The sequence below is a fragment of the Patella vulgata genome, chromosome 6 (assembly GCF_932274485.2).
Source record: "Patella vulgata chromosome 6, xgPatVulg1.2, whole genome shotgun sequence".
NCBI lineage: Eukaryota > Metazoa > Mollusca > Gastropoda > Patellidae > Patella > Patella vulgata.
In genome coordinates, this window is record NC_065884.2 from 39,493,405 (window position 1) to 39,511,670 (window position 18,266).

Below are 18,266 nucleotides of genomic sequence, written 5' to 3' on the forward strand. Positions count from 1 at the left end.
GTTGGACAGGCGACCCTACTCCTTGTCACGTACAACCGGGGAATCGAAACCCCGCCAGTTGACTAAATGACAGGTCTTATGATACAGCACGCATGTGCCAACTATTCGGCCATCCAACACCCCCTGCTGCCGTATAAACGAAGACGCATAATTTTGAAGGAATATTACGATTGTGAATTTGATGCCGAAGCAGGATCAGCAAGCTTTTATTCAATGTATTACGAAAATGCTTAATTTTGTAGGAATGTTACTGAAATAAATTTGAATGCCGTACAGGAATTAAATATAAAAAATAGCGAGGTTCACCTATCTTTATTATATATGGGATTTTAATATTTTGTTCACATGTGATTTTTAATTGTGGTATGAATTGAATACCGTACGGGAATTAAATATGAATTTTTATTACGCACGGGATTTGAATATTTTGTTGACATGTGATTTTTAATTGTGGTATGAATTGAATACCGTACGGGAATTAAATATGAATTTTTATTACGCACGGGATTTGAATATTTTTTTGACATGTGATTTTTAATTGTGGTATGAATTCTTCTGCTTATATAACGATAAGAGTTATATGCCCCTTTATTTTCGGTAAAATGTCAAACAAGAAAAATTTTGAAATCCCATCACTGTTCCAAATGCACCATTATCAAAAAGAACCAAGACCATTCGGATAAAAACACTTATTTTATGATCAGTAGTGGAATACCGCATTTTATCAGTGAAATAAAAGTGTTATTCCACTGGCTAAAGTAGTCCATGTTGTTTTTACCTAAAATGATTGTAAAATCATAAAATAAATAGAACATTTGTCGTTTTGTCGTGAATAACATATTTTATTTCATCTCTAAGGAAGAAAACGTTTATATTTTCACTCATGCTACGCATTCATGAAAATATAAGTTTTCTTGGTTAGAGATGAAATAAAATATGTTATTCACTCTAAAACGACAAATATCCTCTATATATTTTAAGTTTCATCAAAATCGGATAAAAATTATGACATCTCCACAGGCACTTGTAAGGATTAAAATAATGCTTCTTACTACTGCTTGACTATATATATATATAATATTATACTACAATAACAACAAGGTGTATCATCCGCCATATTGTTTTGACTCGTTGAATACTCATTACTCATTAATTCTTACACTTCCCGTCATTTTTATTGCCAAAGAGACTTTATTTGATTATCATACAGCTTCCAATGTAATTAATTTGGTCATTTTACAGAGTCAATAATTAACCAACGGCTGCCAGGTAGGATACGCCCACATTTTGCAAGAGATGGATAGAGAAAAAAATAAAAACAAACAGGGTTTTTTGTACAATCATGGGCAATAATCCAGAAAGTTATGGTCTGAAATGCGCAAATATCAAAAGGGACGGAGATCTTTGGGATATAAAGATATGTTTTAAGTTTCATCAGAATCGGATAAAAATTGTGACCTCTAGAGGGTTGACAACCTTTGTATTGCACAGTTTTTTTTACACAATTTGCGAACAAAGAGCGGCCATTTTGTTGGGCAGTTTCATTTCGATTTTCCGGAAATTCGAATTCAACCTTCATTAAGGTGGAATGGTGAATTATTTAAACGGTTTTTAAAATCGGAAAAAAAAATTGTGACCGTAGAGAATCCATAAGCTAAAAATGTCATTTTTTGAACAATCAGGGACCATAATCCAGAAGTTAAGTTTGGGTATCCGCGATTATTCACACATTTTTTTTTAAATCAGATAAAAATTGAGACCTCTAGAGGGACCTCAAGCTAAAAACGCAATTTTTCATACAATCAGGGGCCATAATTCTAGAAGTTACTATACGATATGCGTGAATATCGAAAGGAACCAAGATCTTTGGGTTATAAACTTACATTTTAAGTTTTATCAAAATCAAAAGAAAGTTGTGACCTCTAGAGGGTCCACAACCTTGATATACCATATTTTTACGCTATTTGACTACGAGGCATGGCCATTTTGTCTGTCAATTCTGGTTCGATTTTTACAAAATTCTAACTCAACCAGCTTTAGGGTCCACAAGCTAAAAGCGCGATTTTTCGTACATTCAGGGTCCATAATTCAGTAAGTTATGATTCGATAAGCACGAATATTGAGAGGAACCAAGAATCTTTGGGTTATTAACTTACCTTCCAAATTTCATCAAAATCAGAACATTGTGACCTCTAGAGGGTCCACAACCTTGATATACCATGTTTTTACGCTATTTGAGAACGATGGGCGGCCATTTTGTCAGTCAGTTTTGGTCCGAAATTCGAACTCAGCCATCCTTAGGGTGGAACGGTGATATATTAAAATGTTTTTTTAAAAATCGGATAAGAATTATGACCTCTATAGGGTCCACAAGCTAAAAATGTGATTTTTCGTACAATAAAGGGCCATAATCCATGAAGTTGCTTATCTCTGCTTACCCTAAGCAGAAAATGCTCATCTTCGAACTACATCAAGGCATAGATCTAATAAACACCTACACCAAGTTTGAACATTCTAGCTCAATTAGAAGGAGCTATTGTATTCCAAAGTCTCAGCCAATCAAATTGCTTATCGCCCTACGTACCCTATCGAACTTAGTCAAGGTACTGATGTAATGAAACTATACACCAAGTTTCATCACCCTCACTTAATTAGAACTAAAGTTATCGTGTCCCAAAGCATCAACCAATCAAATTGCTTATCTTTGCTTACCCTCATCAGAAAATGCTCATCTTCGAACTCCATCAAGGCATTGACCTAATAAACACCTACACCAAGTTTGAACATTCTAGCTCAATTAGAGAGTTATTGTGTCCCCAAAATTGTGATGGACAGACGGACAAACCCATTTTAATAGTCCCCTGCTTTCTTCGAAAGGCGGCGGACAAAAACTAATTTCATCTTAGCTCGAACTTTCACCCACTACGGGGATCATCAGGCATTTAATAATGAGATAGTGAACAATTAGATGACGTTATGGCGTTATTAATACATATATGTACATGACAATAACAATATCAAATATAAATATTTTAGAATACCAAATTACAATATAAAACTAGAACTGCGATGCAGTAATGACAGGTTTCAACGGTGCCATGTTAACCTTGAACTTATGTCACTTCCAGTGCCACGTTACCCTTGAACTTATGTCACTTCCAGTACCAATGAAACCATTAAACAGGTTTACAAATAAGCATTGCACACATCAAATAAAATGGACGCAGAATCAACCAAATCCAGCCATATCAATTCCATTTAGATCTGTTACCATTACATGTGTTACATATGTCAAAAGACAATCGGATATTAACTTTGGCCTCTAGAGCATCCACAAGCAATTGTGGATGCCGGACCACCAGACGGACGGACGGGGGCGACGACAATATACGACCACATTTAAATGTGGGCGTATAAAAAGTGATCCTGACAAAATTTGTTACTGACCTATCGCTAAGTTAGCTGACTTTCTAATGGGAAATTAAAATGCGAAATTTTTTTTAAAATGTGATCCCGACAAAGTTGGTTATTTCTCGACAAGGGAAGAAGCTAGAAGCAACTTTTGGACATCTTTTTGATCGTATTGATTCAATCTATATGTCCATTGAAGTCAAATATCACAATGTTAAACGAATAAAAAATATAACTCACTTCCATAAAATGTTTGTTTTGGAAGCTAAAAATACAGTTTTTGCCAAAATGACATCACTTCCGGGGATAATGAAAATGTTAAATTAATTCTATAATATTGTAAATGGCATAAGGCATTACATGGTGAAAATTTTATGAAAATCGAATAATAATTGCTGCTTTTATAAACCAAAAACCTTGAAAAGTGACATGTAGAAAATCGTTTATTTCTCTGCAATCGTACAAGTTAGAAACCATTTTGTGGTATCTGAATGATCGTATGGCCATAGTGCAGACCCTTCTAGATCTAGCTACATTAAAGGGTATATTTCTTTTTGTGTCTTTTTCCAGATCAGAAAAGCAACAAAAACACTGCTGTTTGTGAAAATGTCATTTGATAAAATGATGGTCGTTTATTAAATAACTAAATTAGGATGATACAAGTAATATTCCCAAATTAATGGATAATATCAAAACATTATGGGAAATAATACTGAATGAGTGTTGGGCTTAACGAAATGATCATGAAATGGCCCAATATAGTAATGATGAATAACATTATAGTATACATCGCAATAGAATGATAAATAACATTATACATGGTAATACAAAATAACAATAAACTGGGCATAGAATACATGGTAAAACAAAATAACAATAAAATGGGCAATAGTATACATGGTAATACAAGATAACAATAAAATGGACAAATAAGCAGCATTAAAATATAAACCAACATGCAACGCTAGGAGCACACATAACACTATTTACCAAGAAATGAGGCGGTGTAGGGAAGGTGGTGGGTTTTTGAGTCAGTAAACTGATTAGTACTATACAAGTTGATTAGAACTCTGTGTGAGGCTAACATCCAAGCTTCAAAAACAATCCAATAATCTAAAGGTCAACTCGCATAACTGACCCTGATCAGGGGAAGTTAGATAGAAGCGGATAAAGAAGGTAATCTAATATAAGATTGGACAGCTGAGCTCTTCCAGCGACCTAAAACACGAATTTGGTCTTCAGACAGACCAGCCATAATTGTTGTTGTAGCAGCTCCACTACAAAAGGAGTGAAGCTTGAATTGATCTGGATTTAAGCCGAGGAAAGTCACCAGTTCGTGTAAGCTAGCATTGACAAAATTGTAACATACGGGTGAGCCATCTGCAAATTGAAATAATGGCCCAGAGGAGTGTGGTATAGCTTGTAAATATGACCAAAGATTGCAGGGGGCACAAGTAATGTTACTTTCGGAAGTGCATGAGCCATTAAGAAATAATCAAGTTGGTGAAGATGTGGTTTTATGTTTATAATGATGCATGGCTATCTCAATGGCGGAGACAGAGGAAGCATGAAATGTAAACTGAATCTTGCCAACACAAAGAATATTTTGCATGTGTAAAGATGATTTAATTCACCAAGGCGAAAGAACCCTGCAAAAGTGAGGGAAAAAATGGCTCGTAAAAGTGGGCACAAAAATTAGTGCTTACAATGGTTGTAATGGGAAAGGATGGGGCCAAGAGTTGGTCTGTGCAAAAGACTAAAAATCTGGTCCAGGCACGGCAGTAAGATGATTGGGAGGCTGTTGATAAACTAGCATCCATAAGGTTAGCAGCAGTGTCACTTAAAGTTTTATCAAGTCTGGAGGGATTAACTGTGGTGCTGGATCCAGCCACGGAGCCGCTATTCTGGATTGCTGAAATTGAAAGCGAGATAAGTGATCAGCAACTAGGTTTGATTTGCCAGCAATATGTTTAGCACGGAGTAAGATATTATTTGAAATGCAAACAAGGACAATGCGGCGTATTAAGGTCATTAAATCAGGGCACTTAGAAGTCATTTTGTTGAGAACATAGACCACACATGCATTGTCCGTCAGGAAAAGGACTTTGCGGTTGCACAGTAAATGGCCCCAATGTTCAATCGCAAGAGTGATTGGGAAGAGCTCCATAACATTAATGTTAAGGGTCCCACAAACCACTGTGAACCGAAAACCGCAGCATAGCCTAAAGTAGTAGCTGCATGGGAAAAAAGCCTAAGATTATCAGATGCAAATCAAGCATCATTTAAGAACACACAGCGGCCATTGAAAGATTCCATGAAAATGGACCAGATCTTAAGGTCAGCTCTAGCCGAATTCGTTAAACAAATTTTATGAAAAGATTCAAAAACATTGCAGGGCAGGTCATATAGACAACGAAGGAATGTAAGACCAGGGACGACAACTAAGGTGGCAAAGTTAAGCAAACCCAGAAGGGATTGTAGTTCACGAAGAGATACTTTCTTCCGGGAAAGAGACCACAAAAGAGCAGAGCGGATTTTGGACACCTTGCTCGCAGGTAAGCGGTAGAGCATGTTATTAGAATCCACCTTAATGCCATATACAGTGCACTCTGTCACATCCGACCTCTGATCACTCCGGCACTCTGTTACATCCGACACCATTTTCATGTCCCGATTTATTTCCTTATTACTTCAGGTCAGCTCTAGCCGAATTCGTTAAACAAATTTTATGAAAAGATTCAAAAACATTGCAGGGCCGGTCATATAGACGACGAAGGAATGTAAGACCAGGGACGACAACTAAGGTGGCAAAGTTAAGCAAACCCAGAAGGGATTGTAGTTCACGAAGAGATACTTTCTTCCGGGAAAGAGACCACAAAAGAGCAGAGCGGATTTTGGACACCTTGCTCGCAGGTAAGCGGTAGAGCATGTTATTAGAATCCACCTTAATGCCATATACAGTGCACTCTGTCACATCCGACCTCTGATCACTCCGGCACTCTGTTACATCCGACACCATTTTCATGTCCCGATTTATTTCCTTATTACTTCAGCCAAAAAATCTCTGGGTAATTCGACCTCTGTACGTTCCGTATTACGACATCAATCAGCCGTCCCGTCATACGATTTCCATTGAATCCGGCCTTCAATCGGTGGGTGTGAAGCAAACACTTACCGATCAATTATCCGTGAGATTAAAACTGGATGGGTGTGAAGCCACAAAAGATTAACAAGCAATCACCAATCAATTATCTGTGAGATTAAAACTCGCTACTGTTGGTCTTGTTTGATTACTTTGATAATTTTAATCTCTTGACGAATACTCAAGAATATCCACGAATTTTCCCCCTAATTCACAGTCGTAAAAATATTCCTAGCACCTGTTGGAAACATTCGTTGCGCATTCCGATTGCACCTGAATAACCTATAAGTTTGGTCACCCAACAGATCTCTTCGAACCGTGTGACGACGAACTGGGGATGTTCGATTCCCAGTCCGGAACGTCCCAAATTGACAGAATTGCAATCGAGTGACACGGAATTCAGTCCTGTCACAGTTCTGTCAGTCCCGACGACGGAGGTGGTGTGAGTAGAATTGTGACGTAATTAAACACGACGAACAGGTTTCGGCTGTATGGTTGGATGAGATATTTATATATCCAGTCGACGCATGCGTTGTAGCCCGAAGTACCCATTTTCACTCGGTTGTCACACTTTTTTTTGGATTGAGAGAATCCAATTCCGGAACGTTCAATCGAGTACGCCCAATGAACACGTGATAGCAAAGACAAGAGTGCGATCAACTGAAGACGGCGAAGAAGATAAATTAACGACAGACTTGACATATTCAAAATGCTTACACATGTTAAATGAAATAAAAATTAATGTAATAAAATTTTGAATGTACAGAAAGGTTTATCATTTTTAAAGGAAATAACATTCTGGTGATTCGAAGTTCTATGTTCGAAGCTACATTATAATAATACTTCCGGTTTTCGAAGTTACAATATTTCCGGTTTTGAGAAAACTGGGTATTCCGACACTCTGCGTAATCCGACATATTGAAACGATCCCGTACGATGACGGATTTGACAGAGTGCACTGTATAGTTATAACTGTTGTGGGAGTTAATGTTTTGGAATCTTTTATAGGTATACCAAGGAATAAGGCAAGGTTCAGGAAGGTTGTGAGTGAGTTTTGGCACTTCGTAGAATTTGCAGGACCAATAAAGAAAAAGTCGTCGATCATGTGGCTAACTGAGCATTGGTACTTATTTTCTAAGACCTAATGAAGAGCTGTACTGAAATGCTCAAATGTTTTGCAACTCATGCTGAGACCAAAGGGCAGACACATGTCTGTGAATCAACCGGAAAGCACTTTCGCGGTCAGCTTTGGCCATGAGAGCCCCTGGACCAAAATGCTTGACCAAACTTGTCAATAGAGTCATAGGAAACAGCAGTGAAAATAGGGTCAATACCCTATGGAGTGGTGCCTAGGAAAGTAGAGGTCATGGATCAGACGGAAAGAGTCTGGTTCATGTTTAGGAACAATCCCAAGAGGGTAGCAAGTTAAATTTGGGAATGGGGGACTAAGAAAAGGACCCATGACGCGGCCAGCATGTAGCTCATTGTTAATTTTATTAACTAAACATCCATGTGCTGTGCACAAGATGGATGATTATTGGCGATAGAGGCAATTCTTGAACCTGAAAATGGTATATGAAAACCGAAACAGAAACCTGTGATTAAATATTCAACTTCCGTTGGATCATAATCTCGTAAAATGTCTTCAAGTCTATTTACCCGTATTGGAGTTGGGACCTTTATAGGAGGATGTACTTGGTTGACGAAAGGAATATCTGGGTTGTGGGAAGTTGTTGGTTTGCCTGTAGTGAAAGGAATAACGCGAGACGAAAGGTTGATTGTCCACCTGTGCAGAAGGCAATTGGGAATAGGGAAGCATTGCAGGTGGAGGTAGCATACGTGGTTGTTGAGGGGCTTGGGAAACTGGAGTGAGTGTTCCGGGTTGTGGGACAGGAGCGGTAGGAAGGGATGGGTTTCTGGATGTTCGACGCGTGTAGCAGTTGTGAGCAGGGTGACTATAGCTGCACAGGGAACATATGTGTGAATAGGTGCAAAAGGGTAACTGGCAGCCAGAATGGCTGTTGAATTTTAAGCAAACTCTTTGTATTTTTGATGTATTTGTTCTAGGTGTAAACTGACGAGGTCCACGCTGGCTATGGAGCGTAGAGGCCCGAAGCCAAAGGTCCGTGTGAATTTAGCCCCAAAGAGCTGGATTGTCGTAACACACAAAATTGGGCATCGCAGGGCCATAAACACTCGCCAGGTCTGTGACCAAGCTATTATACAACAATAAATGACTTGCGGCTTCTGGGCGTTTTTTGGATATAAATGTCCATAAATATAGAGAAAGCTTTTTGCCAGCGGGAAAGGGTTTTAGACTTTTGTTTAGGGGAGATAGTTAATGTGGGCAAGTCATTAACATCCTGAAGGTTGAAGGCATACTGGGTGTCAGAGGCCCCAGGTAACAGGGTGGATAAGTCCACATATTTTTCCAACCAGATGTCCAGCTTGGCTTTATCTGAAACATGATTAGACAAGGAACTAGTGATATTAGTAACATTATTAAATAATTGAGAGGCCTGGATGGAAAAAACGGATGGTGTGGGTACTTCCAAATGGTGCGAGTGGGAAGTTAAGGGATGGTGCCTGGATTGTTGTTGGTTTAGTTTGGGTGGTGATGCAGTTGGTACCGCTGTTTGTTACTGGTGGTTCTGATTGCTATCCCAGTGAAGATGATAAGTGAGGCGGTTGAGAAGTTGACGAACTTGAGGGTTGCGATGGGTATTCTGGTGGTGGTTGAAGAGAGCTTGGTGGCTGTATAGGTGAAGGTTTAGTAGGTGGAGGTGCAGCGACTTGGTATGACACGGGTGGTTGGAAAATAAGCCCACGTTGCAGCAATTTGTCGATCAGGATGTCAGTCAAACGATCCTCCGCTGTTGACATAGGTGCAACATCTGATGTGCTAGGTACTGACGCATCGCCTGAAACGTTAGCAGACTTGTGACGTCTCTTGGGCATTCTGAAAAGAGAAGAATTATAGATATCAAAACTAAGGCCTTGCAAAGTAGCTGCAGGGTAATCTTGCAAGGCAGCTGTGATTGCAGAACAATAAGCATAAAATTGTAAGGCAGCCTGTGTTAAACCGTAAAGACAGGCATATCAAAAGCACGACAGTATATATATATATATATATATAAAATAATAAACAATAAAAAATAGGCAATGGAGCACATGCAGCAGGCAAGATTCAATATATAAGCAGCCATTTTTTTTTTTTTTTTTAAATAGAGCACAGCAGGCAAGATTCAATATAGTATTATAGCACAGCAGACAAAGTATATATGTCAAGAAATAAAAGCAATATGTGCAATAGAGCACGGTTGGCAAGATTCAATATAAAAGCAGCTTTTTTTTCTTTTTTCTTTTTTTTTTTTTTAAAATAGAGCACAGCAGGCAAGATTTAATATAGCACAGCAGACAAGATATATATATGTAAAGAAATAAAAGCAATATGTGCAATAGAGCACAGCAGGCAAGATTCAATATAGCACAGCAGAGAAGATTTAATATAGCAAAGTAAGCAACCCAAACACGCAATGGTTATGGAACGGAGGTCCACACCTAGATTTGAAGTACAGTCAACCCTCTGGAGTGATACGCAGGACGCTGACAAATCGTGGATCCCGTTCGCCGTTGGAAGTTGGAATGTGGAGGGTAGATGGTCGAATAGGAACACATTGTATTCGAAGCCACCATATTGGAAGATTTCAAGCACGAAGAATAGAGCAGCGAAATTGAGCGCGAAAGCCAAAGCCTTGACCAAACAAACTTTTAAGTGACGTAAATATCTACAAAAATCGCGACTATAGCCAAGAGTAGACACAATTAATGAACAAATTTTGTCTAGTGATGCAAGAAAAAGCGTAAAAAAGTGTGGGTGGTATGTACTTTGACCTAAATAAAAGGGCACCAAGCTCAAGGAACTAGGGTGGTTTACGACACGTCGAAAGTGTTCGCAAATGCAAGAACCAAAAACACTTAGCAACGGAAATTGACAGAATTAGCAGCTCCAAAAACATAAATTTCGAAGAAATTCCTTCCTAAGCAACAATAGATAGTTTAGATATAAAATTACCAGTAATAAGTCGTAACTAAGCGTGCCGTGCGTATAGCACCAGTTGGAATTTACTTCAACCGTTGACCTACAAAAACGGGCACCACGCGATTGTTAAACTGAACGGATCTATTGATCAATGTAAATATCAGGTAGGACAAACTTAACTTATCAATTCCTTGAAGCGCTGTCAGTATCCAGGAAACAGAGGTGTGGCAAATACACTGTTGAAATCCAGGAACAAAGTTGTGGCAAATACACTGTTGAAATCCAGGAACAAAGTTGTTGCAAGTTTCTTTCTAGTCTCGTGTAGTCTACGGCAAGCCAAGTCTCTGCAAAATTTCTTTCTTTCAGATGATACCGGACGTAAACAAAAAGTACCGGTACTGCAAATAACACTGTTGAAATAGGTTTTGCAAATTTCTTTTCTTCTAATACGGTATTACAGGTATACAACTCTGTGTAAAAATTTTTGAGTCAGTAAACTGATTAGTACTATACGAGTGGCTTTAGTAAAATATGTCGACCGTAGGCAGGAGGAATGTTCGAATGATTGGCACCAAGAATAGAGGATCATGGGAGGAAGTGGCAGCAATAAAAGTATCCGATTACCAGCTACAGCACTGGGTATTCAAACAATAAAGTAATCGACACAAATACTATTATATATCATAATATTCATTTGTGTGTGGAGGGTGACATGAATTAAAATTTAGGTATTGGTGTGTATCTGTTGGTTTGTAGTATAGGTCAGTTTTTAATTCGCCATTATTTGACACTATAAGTTTAACATCTAGAAAAAAAGTTTAAAGATATGTTACTCCTTTCAATAGAGAAGCAAATATTTTCATCTAGCTCGTTAAGCGATCTATGCAGTTTATCAATTACCTCCTGAGCTGCTTTCAAGATTAAAAACCAGTCGTCTAGGAATCTTTTCCATGCTTGTTTTATGTATATATAGATCTCATGTCCAACATTGTTAAATATTTGATTATACCAATTGTTTTCTAAAAAACCCAAAGCTAATGTAGCGTACGTGGGGCTTATCTTGCTACCCATTGGACAGCCTTTCTTTTGAAGATAAAAATTCCCATCAAAGTAAAACACATTATTGGACATTATGATATCAATAGATTTTACAATAAAATATTTAGTGATTCTCTTGGGTATTTCGTCAGGATATTTAAGCAACCAGTATTCTATCGCTTTTATTCCAAGTTTGAGGTCTATGTTATTGTAGAGATTGACTACATCAAAGCTTATGAGTGTACTTCCAGTAGTTACTTTTGTATATATATATACTCTTCAAAAAAAGTAGGGAATATTCAGAAACAATACAAAACTGCGGAAATTCACTGCTGTTTTTCTTAGCGGTAACCAGTGTATGTATGTTAATAACAGGCCAATTGCCTACACATGAACATAAACAGTTCATATGGGCGGCTTATCTGGCGGCCCCATTTCACTCGCAAAGAGATACACTGTCAAAACTGAAAATGGACGTTTTTGATTTTTGTCTTAATATTAATAATGAGTAATTGCTCCACCAATCTTCAGACATTCAGCAATTCTTCGTGGCATGCTCCTAATCAACCGTCCAATCACGATTTGGGGCAATCTGACCCACTCCTCTTGCAGTGCCACGGCCAATTCTATCAGTGATGTCAGTTGAAGTTGACATGCTCTGTGGGGGAAAGGACAGGACTCATGGCTGGACAAGGCATATGGACAATATGGTGACGCTGGAGGTAGTCATTCACGACACGAGTGTGGTGGGCACGGGCATTATCATCTTGAAAGACGAAACATCGACCTGCACGTTGAGCAAAGGGCAGAACTATCGGTGGCAGGATGTGGTCACGGTAGTACACACCAGTGACCCTTCCTTGAACAATATGCAAGTCCGTTCTGACAGTCATGGTGATTCCTCCCCACACCACAACAGACCCACGCCTGAATCTGTAATGCTGTCTGACGTTAACGTTAGCATGACGCTCATTTACACGGCTCCAAACGCAAGCATGCCTATCGGTGAAATCCAGAGTAAATCTGGACTCATCTGAGAACATTACACGCGCCCATCAACGATTACCCCAATTTCTACGCTGCCTATACCATCGACGCCTGTTTGCGATGTGTTGGCGAGTTAATGGAGGCACAACACGAGGTGTAACTCGAACTTGGTACAAGTTTACAGAAAGCTGATTGGCCGTTTGTCCTCGATTTCGCAGGACCTGTGTACGAAGGTATTGATCCTGGACTTATGTAGTGGCTCTAGGATGACCTGAACGAGGTCTATCATCAACATTCTGTGTTTGTTGGTACCGGTTCCACAGTCTGCTGATCACAGACTGTGACACATTAAGCATGTTGGCTACTGCTCGCTGTGTAGAACCCATTTGAAGCATGCCAATAGCATGTAGACGTTCATCATGTTGAAGACGTCTCATTGCAAATTAAACGTAACACACTAAAGCAAAGATATGCTAAACAGTAAATCTTATGCAAGAACTGATTGGATAGCAAACATGGATAGGATAAACCAGCACGCGGCAGTTTTCACCAACCCTTCCTTGAAGTGTCAAATTTGACAATGAACCACTCCCACGTGAATGGCGCTATTGCGTATCGTACGTGCAGCTCAGTGGTTCTGTTGGGGCAGTAGAGAGAGAGAAATGGGGTTTAACGTCCACTCGACACAAACTCGGTCATTTCGGGACTAACATATGGTTTAATTTTATTTCAATAATTCGCTTGCGCGTAGGGGTCTTTAGCAGTGGGAGGAAACCGGAGGACCCAGAGAAAACCCTCTGTTGGGGCGCAAGTGTCCATGACTATTTATCATATCACAACCTGCATAGGTATTTGCATTCCAATATGCCCTACTTTTTTTGAAGAGTATATAAATATACACACACACACCTAATAAAGCAGATATCTATAATTAAACAATTCTATTTCCATTCCAAAAAAGTAATATATTTTTGGGGAAACTGATGGCAACTCATATTTCTTAAAACATGAAGAACACCTTTTTCATTTCTGAATACTGATCATATACTATGGCATAGACTGTCAGTCCATTCTTTTGTTTGTGATGCCTATGCCAAAAACTGCAAGTCTCAGGTTTCGGCCAGTATCTACTGTAATAGATTTTTCGGGCATCGATCATTATTTGTTTCATCAACGTTCAGAACCCGTTATTTTTCTAAATTGTCACATGAATTTAAAATATACTATTCAAAAAAAGTAGGGGATATTTGATTTTTAAGTGTTATTAAAGTCACCTAATGAAACTGACGAAGAAACAAATGACAAAATGAAATGAAGTTCACATTCATCGATTTATTCCAAATGATCGTTAGACTAAGTAAGGCACAGACTGACCATTATAAGGGTAAAATGATACCCGGGGTCAAACAGCAAAGTTACCACAGCATCACAACCAAGTCAGTAACGGGTAAATCCTCCTCTGTTTGCCAAACAAGCATTGATCCGACGTGGCATACTCCTAATGAGACGTCTAAGGTCATTTTGGTCCAGATTGTCCCATTCCTGTTGCAACGCAGCAGCAAGTTCTTGGACATTGGCAGGACGTTGTTGACGTTGACGTAACCTCTGTCCAAGCATGTCCCAGACATGCTCGATGGGGGAGAGGTCGGGACTCAGTGCTGGCCAAGGTAATGTGGTGATGTTCTGTTGTTGGAGGTAAACTGTAACGATCCTGGCCCTGTGACATCTTGCGTTGTCATCCTGGAAGATGAAACGGCGGCCATGACGTCGTGCGAACGGCACAACATGGACTGCCAAGATGTTGTCCCGGTAGTACTGGCCTGTAACACGCCCTGCAACAACATGTAAAGCCGTTCTTCCAGCAACAGTGATGCCTCCCCACACCATAACAGAACCACCCCCAAATCGATCATGTCTGATGACGTTAACGTCTTGGAAGCGCTCGTTTCAACGACGCCACACCCTCCTACGTCTGTCCAAAAAATCAACAGTGAACCTTGACTCATCTGAAAACATCACATTGCTCCAGCGTCGATTATCCCAGTGTTGACGATCCCTACACCAACGACGTCTTGCCTGAATGTGATGATCTCTCAAACAAGGGATCACGCGAGGACGTCGGGCGCGAAGGTGACCCCTATGCAGTCGATTCCGAATCGTCTGGCCACTCACTCTCACACCAGTGTCTGTTTGAAGACGAGCGCTGATCTGATTTGCTGTGATGACACGATTTCTCAAGGCCAAGGTACGGATAAATCGATCCTGGGCTTGAGTTGTCGCCCTTGGTCGACCTGAGCGTGGTCTGTCCTGTACAGATTGTGTATCACGGTATCTGGACCATAGCCTGCTTATGACAGACTGAGAAACATTCATCGTCCGCGCCACAACCGCCTGTGATGTGCCGATCTGTAGCATGCCAAGGGCACGTAACCTTTCATTTTGGGTAAGCCGACGCATATCAAAATTTGTTTTCTGGTCACTAAAACAATTAAACTGATGTTTCCACCCTGGAATTCAATGCCACAATGACTGTAACATTCAAAGTCAGAGTCGTGCAAATCTTGTGTTGGACCCCCATGATGATCCCAAGCATCACCTGCATTCCATGCGGTAGCTATTGGTGCGTTTGGGCGTCACATGTAACTGGAAATGTTTCTTCTGTTAGGTTCTATAGTGACTTTTTTTGTAGTCATTTGCATATTTTAGTATTATGCCCCCAAAATCAAATATCCCCTACTTTTTTTGAATAGTATATTTAAAATCAGTGTAAACATGAAATTTAGTGCCACTCTAGAATAGTCACTCTGCTTTATGCCCGCTTTTTTATGTTTGTATGCACAAGTAGACAGAGACAGCAACAACACGATGATGTCCCGTTATAAAAATATTGTGGCCCGTTTTTATAACTTCAAAGGCCTGACTTTGCTCTGGAGTTTACAATACCAGGGACACTTTGGATTTTCCCACGTGTGCTGCGTGGTTGTGTTTGGTGCAGTCTGGATCACCCATTCCGTATAATGGATGGGTTAATGAAGAGACTGGGTGATGCTGACTGCCAGGCAGGATACGCCCACATTTTGCCAGAGATGGATAGAGAACAAGTTAAACATAAAGCGATTTTTCGTACAATCAAGGGCCATATTTCAGGAAGTTACGATTCAATATGCGCGAATATCGACAGGAACCAAGATCTTTAGGTTATAAAGATATATTTCAGGTTTCATCAAAATCAGATCAAAAGTGTGACTCCTAGAGGGTCCACAACCATGATATACCATATATTTACACTATTTGCGTACGAGGGTCAGCCATTTGTCCTGAAGTTTTGGTCCGATTTTCACGAAATTCGAACTCTACTATCATTAGGGTGTAACGGTGATATATTCAAACGTTTTTTTTAAATTGGATAAAAATTGTAACCTCTTAAAGGACCACAAGCTAAAAACAAGATTTTTCGTACAATCAAGGCCCATAATCAGGAAGTTTATGATTTAATATGCGCGAATATCGAAAGGAACCAAGATCTTTGGGTTATAAACATGTATTTCAAGTTTCATCAAAATCGGATCAAAATTATGACCTCTTAGAGAGTCCACAACCTTGATATACCATATTTTTCATCGGTCAAGATGATAATGCCGGTGCCCACCGCGCTCGTGTCATGAATGACTACCTCCAGCATCACCATATTGTCCAGCCATGAGTCCTGACCTTTCCCCTATAGAGCATGTCTGGGACATGATCGGGAGACGTGTTCGTCGACGGTGACGTCAACCGACAACACTGCAAGAATGGGCCGTGGCACTGCAAGAGGAGTGGGTCAGATTGCCCCAAATCGTGATTGCACGGTTGATTAGGAGCATGCCACAACGAATTGCTGAATGTCTGAGGATTGGTGGAGCAATTACTCATTATTAAGACAAAAATCAAAAACGTCCATTTTCAGTTTTGACAGTGTATCTCTTTGCGAGTGAAATGGGGCCGTCAGATAAGCCGTTCATATGAACTGTTTATGTTCATGTGTTGGCCTGTTATTAACATACACTGGTTACCTCTAATAAAAACAGCAGTGCATTTCCGCAGTTTTGTATTGTTTCTGAATGACCCCTACATTTTTTTGAAGAGTATAGTTTTCGTACAATCAGAGGCCATAATCCATGAAGTTACAGTCCAATACATGCCAATATTGAAAAGAACCAAGATCTTTGGGATATAAACATATATATTTCAAATCGGATATCATGTGTCCTCTGGGTTATTTTACAAGTGGAACAAGTATGCAAAGTCCTAGTAAGTTAGTGCATATGACTATCTTCATTAGTAGGACGTTAAACTCCATTATATTTCATTTCATTTTTGATTTCTTACAATAACATTTACATCATTAACTTATCATATAAATAGCCTCTTATAAAGTTTAAAAGATTTTTTAAATTTGGATTTTGGAAAATTCAGGGTGGCCTATTTTGGTCCTAATAAAAAAAAATTGCATACTTTTATCATAATTTTTCCTTTAAAGAATTCAGGTGAAGGAAATTCTGTCATATTTTCAACTACAGTTGTCATATCTAGTTTATCACCAAGTATTGTTTTTAACTGTTGAGCCATTATTTGTTGTTGTTTCATAGAACAATGATTCTCAATACACAGAACCAACGGATACCTGGAAAATGAAAGCATTTACAAAAAGCGAATAACATATAGTTAAATAATATACATGATTACTTACAAATGAAATGTAAGACACTGAATTGTCCATATTCATTTATGGCACAATATTCCTGACTAAAGTCAAATACTGTCTGCAAACCAATGGCAATAAAGAAATAACAACATATTGGTCGAAAATCTATTAAAATCAAGCAATTATAATGTTATTTCAAATTCATATTACTTTCCAGGGCTAGAAATTCATGCTAATCTCCGAATCTGATTCGCGCAAGGATTCTCGCAAGAGCTTACGTTGCGAATCTACAAGGATTTGCATAAAATTAAAAAAAAAAAAAAAAATCTCGGAGAATTGTCGAGTCCGACTATTAATGTCAGTCAGTATACGACTGACATTTAATCTAGCCGATTGGTAAAACAATGAATCCATCACTATGGTATCATAATTCAATCTACTTTTGGCTAAATTAGAACGGGTAATTATTACTTATTAATAAAAAAAATAGGTTGCCAGGCAATGAAACATACGCCCACAGCAGCTAAATCGTCCGGGCAGTCAACAAGAGTTGTCACATATTTTTACTTTTTTCGGTAATAATACATTAAAATCTGATTAAGAGTAACAACTCGTTAAGTAATAATCAGAAAACCATTAGAATTTGTTTGGTTTTTATAAAATTTTGCCCTATGCTAACATTTAGTATAGGAAACTTTTAACATCATGGATTTAGCTGTCAAGTCATAAAAATTCATTGAAAATCAATATACTTGTTCGTCTCAAGACCTTACACTCTGTGTATGAATCTGAAGTCAATCAGATGATAACTTTAGCTTTTAAAGGGTCACAAGATTTTTCAAAGTGATCAAGGGCCATAACTTTTGCAGTAATTATCGGAAATCAATATGATTCTTCGTCTCATGACCTCAAACACTCTGTATCAATTTAAAGTCAATCGGATATTAACTTTAGCCTCTAGA

General features: G+C 38.9%; 1 protein-coding gene across 4 annotated transcripts in view; it reads right to left on the reverse strand.

Annotated features, from left to right (window-relative positions):
- Positions 1-18,266, reverse strand: part of LOC126825412 (inactive phospholipase C-like protein 2) — a 369,332-nt gene that overhangs the window by 104,761 nt on the left and 246,305 nt on the right. For 3 of the 4 annotated variants that reach the window (XM_056102008.1, XM_056102007.1, XM_056102009.1), the window contains exon 12: positions 17,115-17,283. In XM_056102008.1, coding sequence (XP_055957983.1) covers positions 17,115-17,283 — 169 coding nt within the window. Of the gene's footprint in view, positions 1-3,717; positions 5,324-17,114; positions 17,284-18,266 lie in introns of those variants that run through there. The other variant, XM_050555035.2, reaches the window with a different exon arrangement.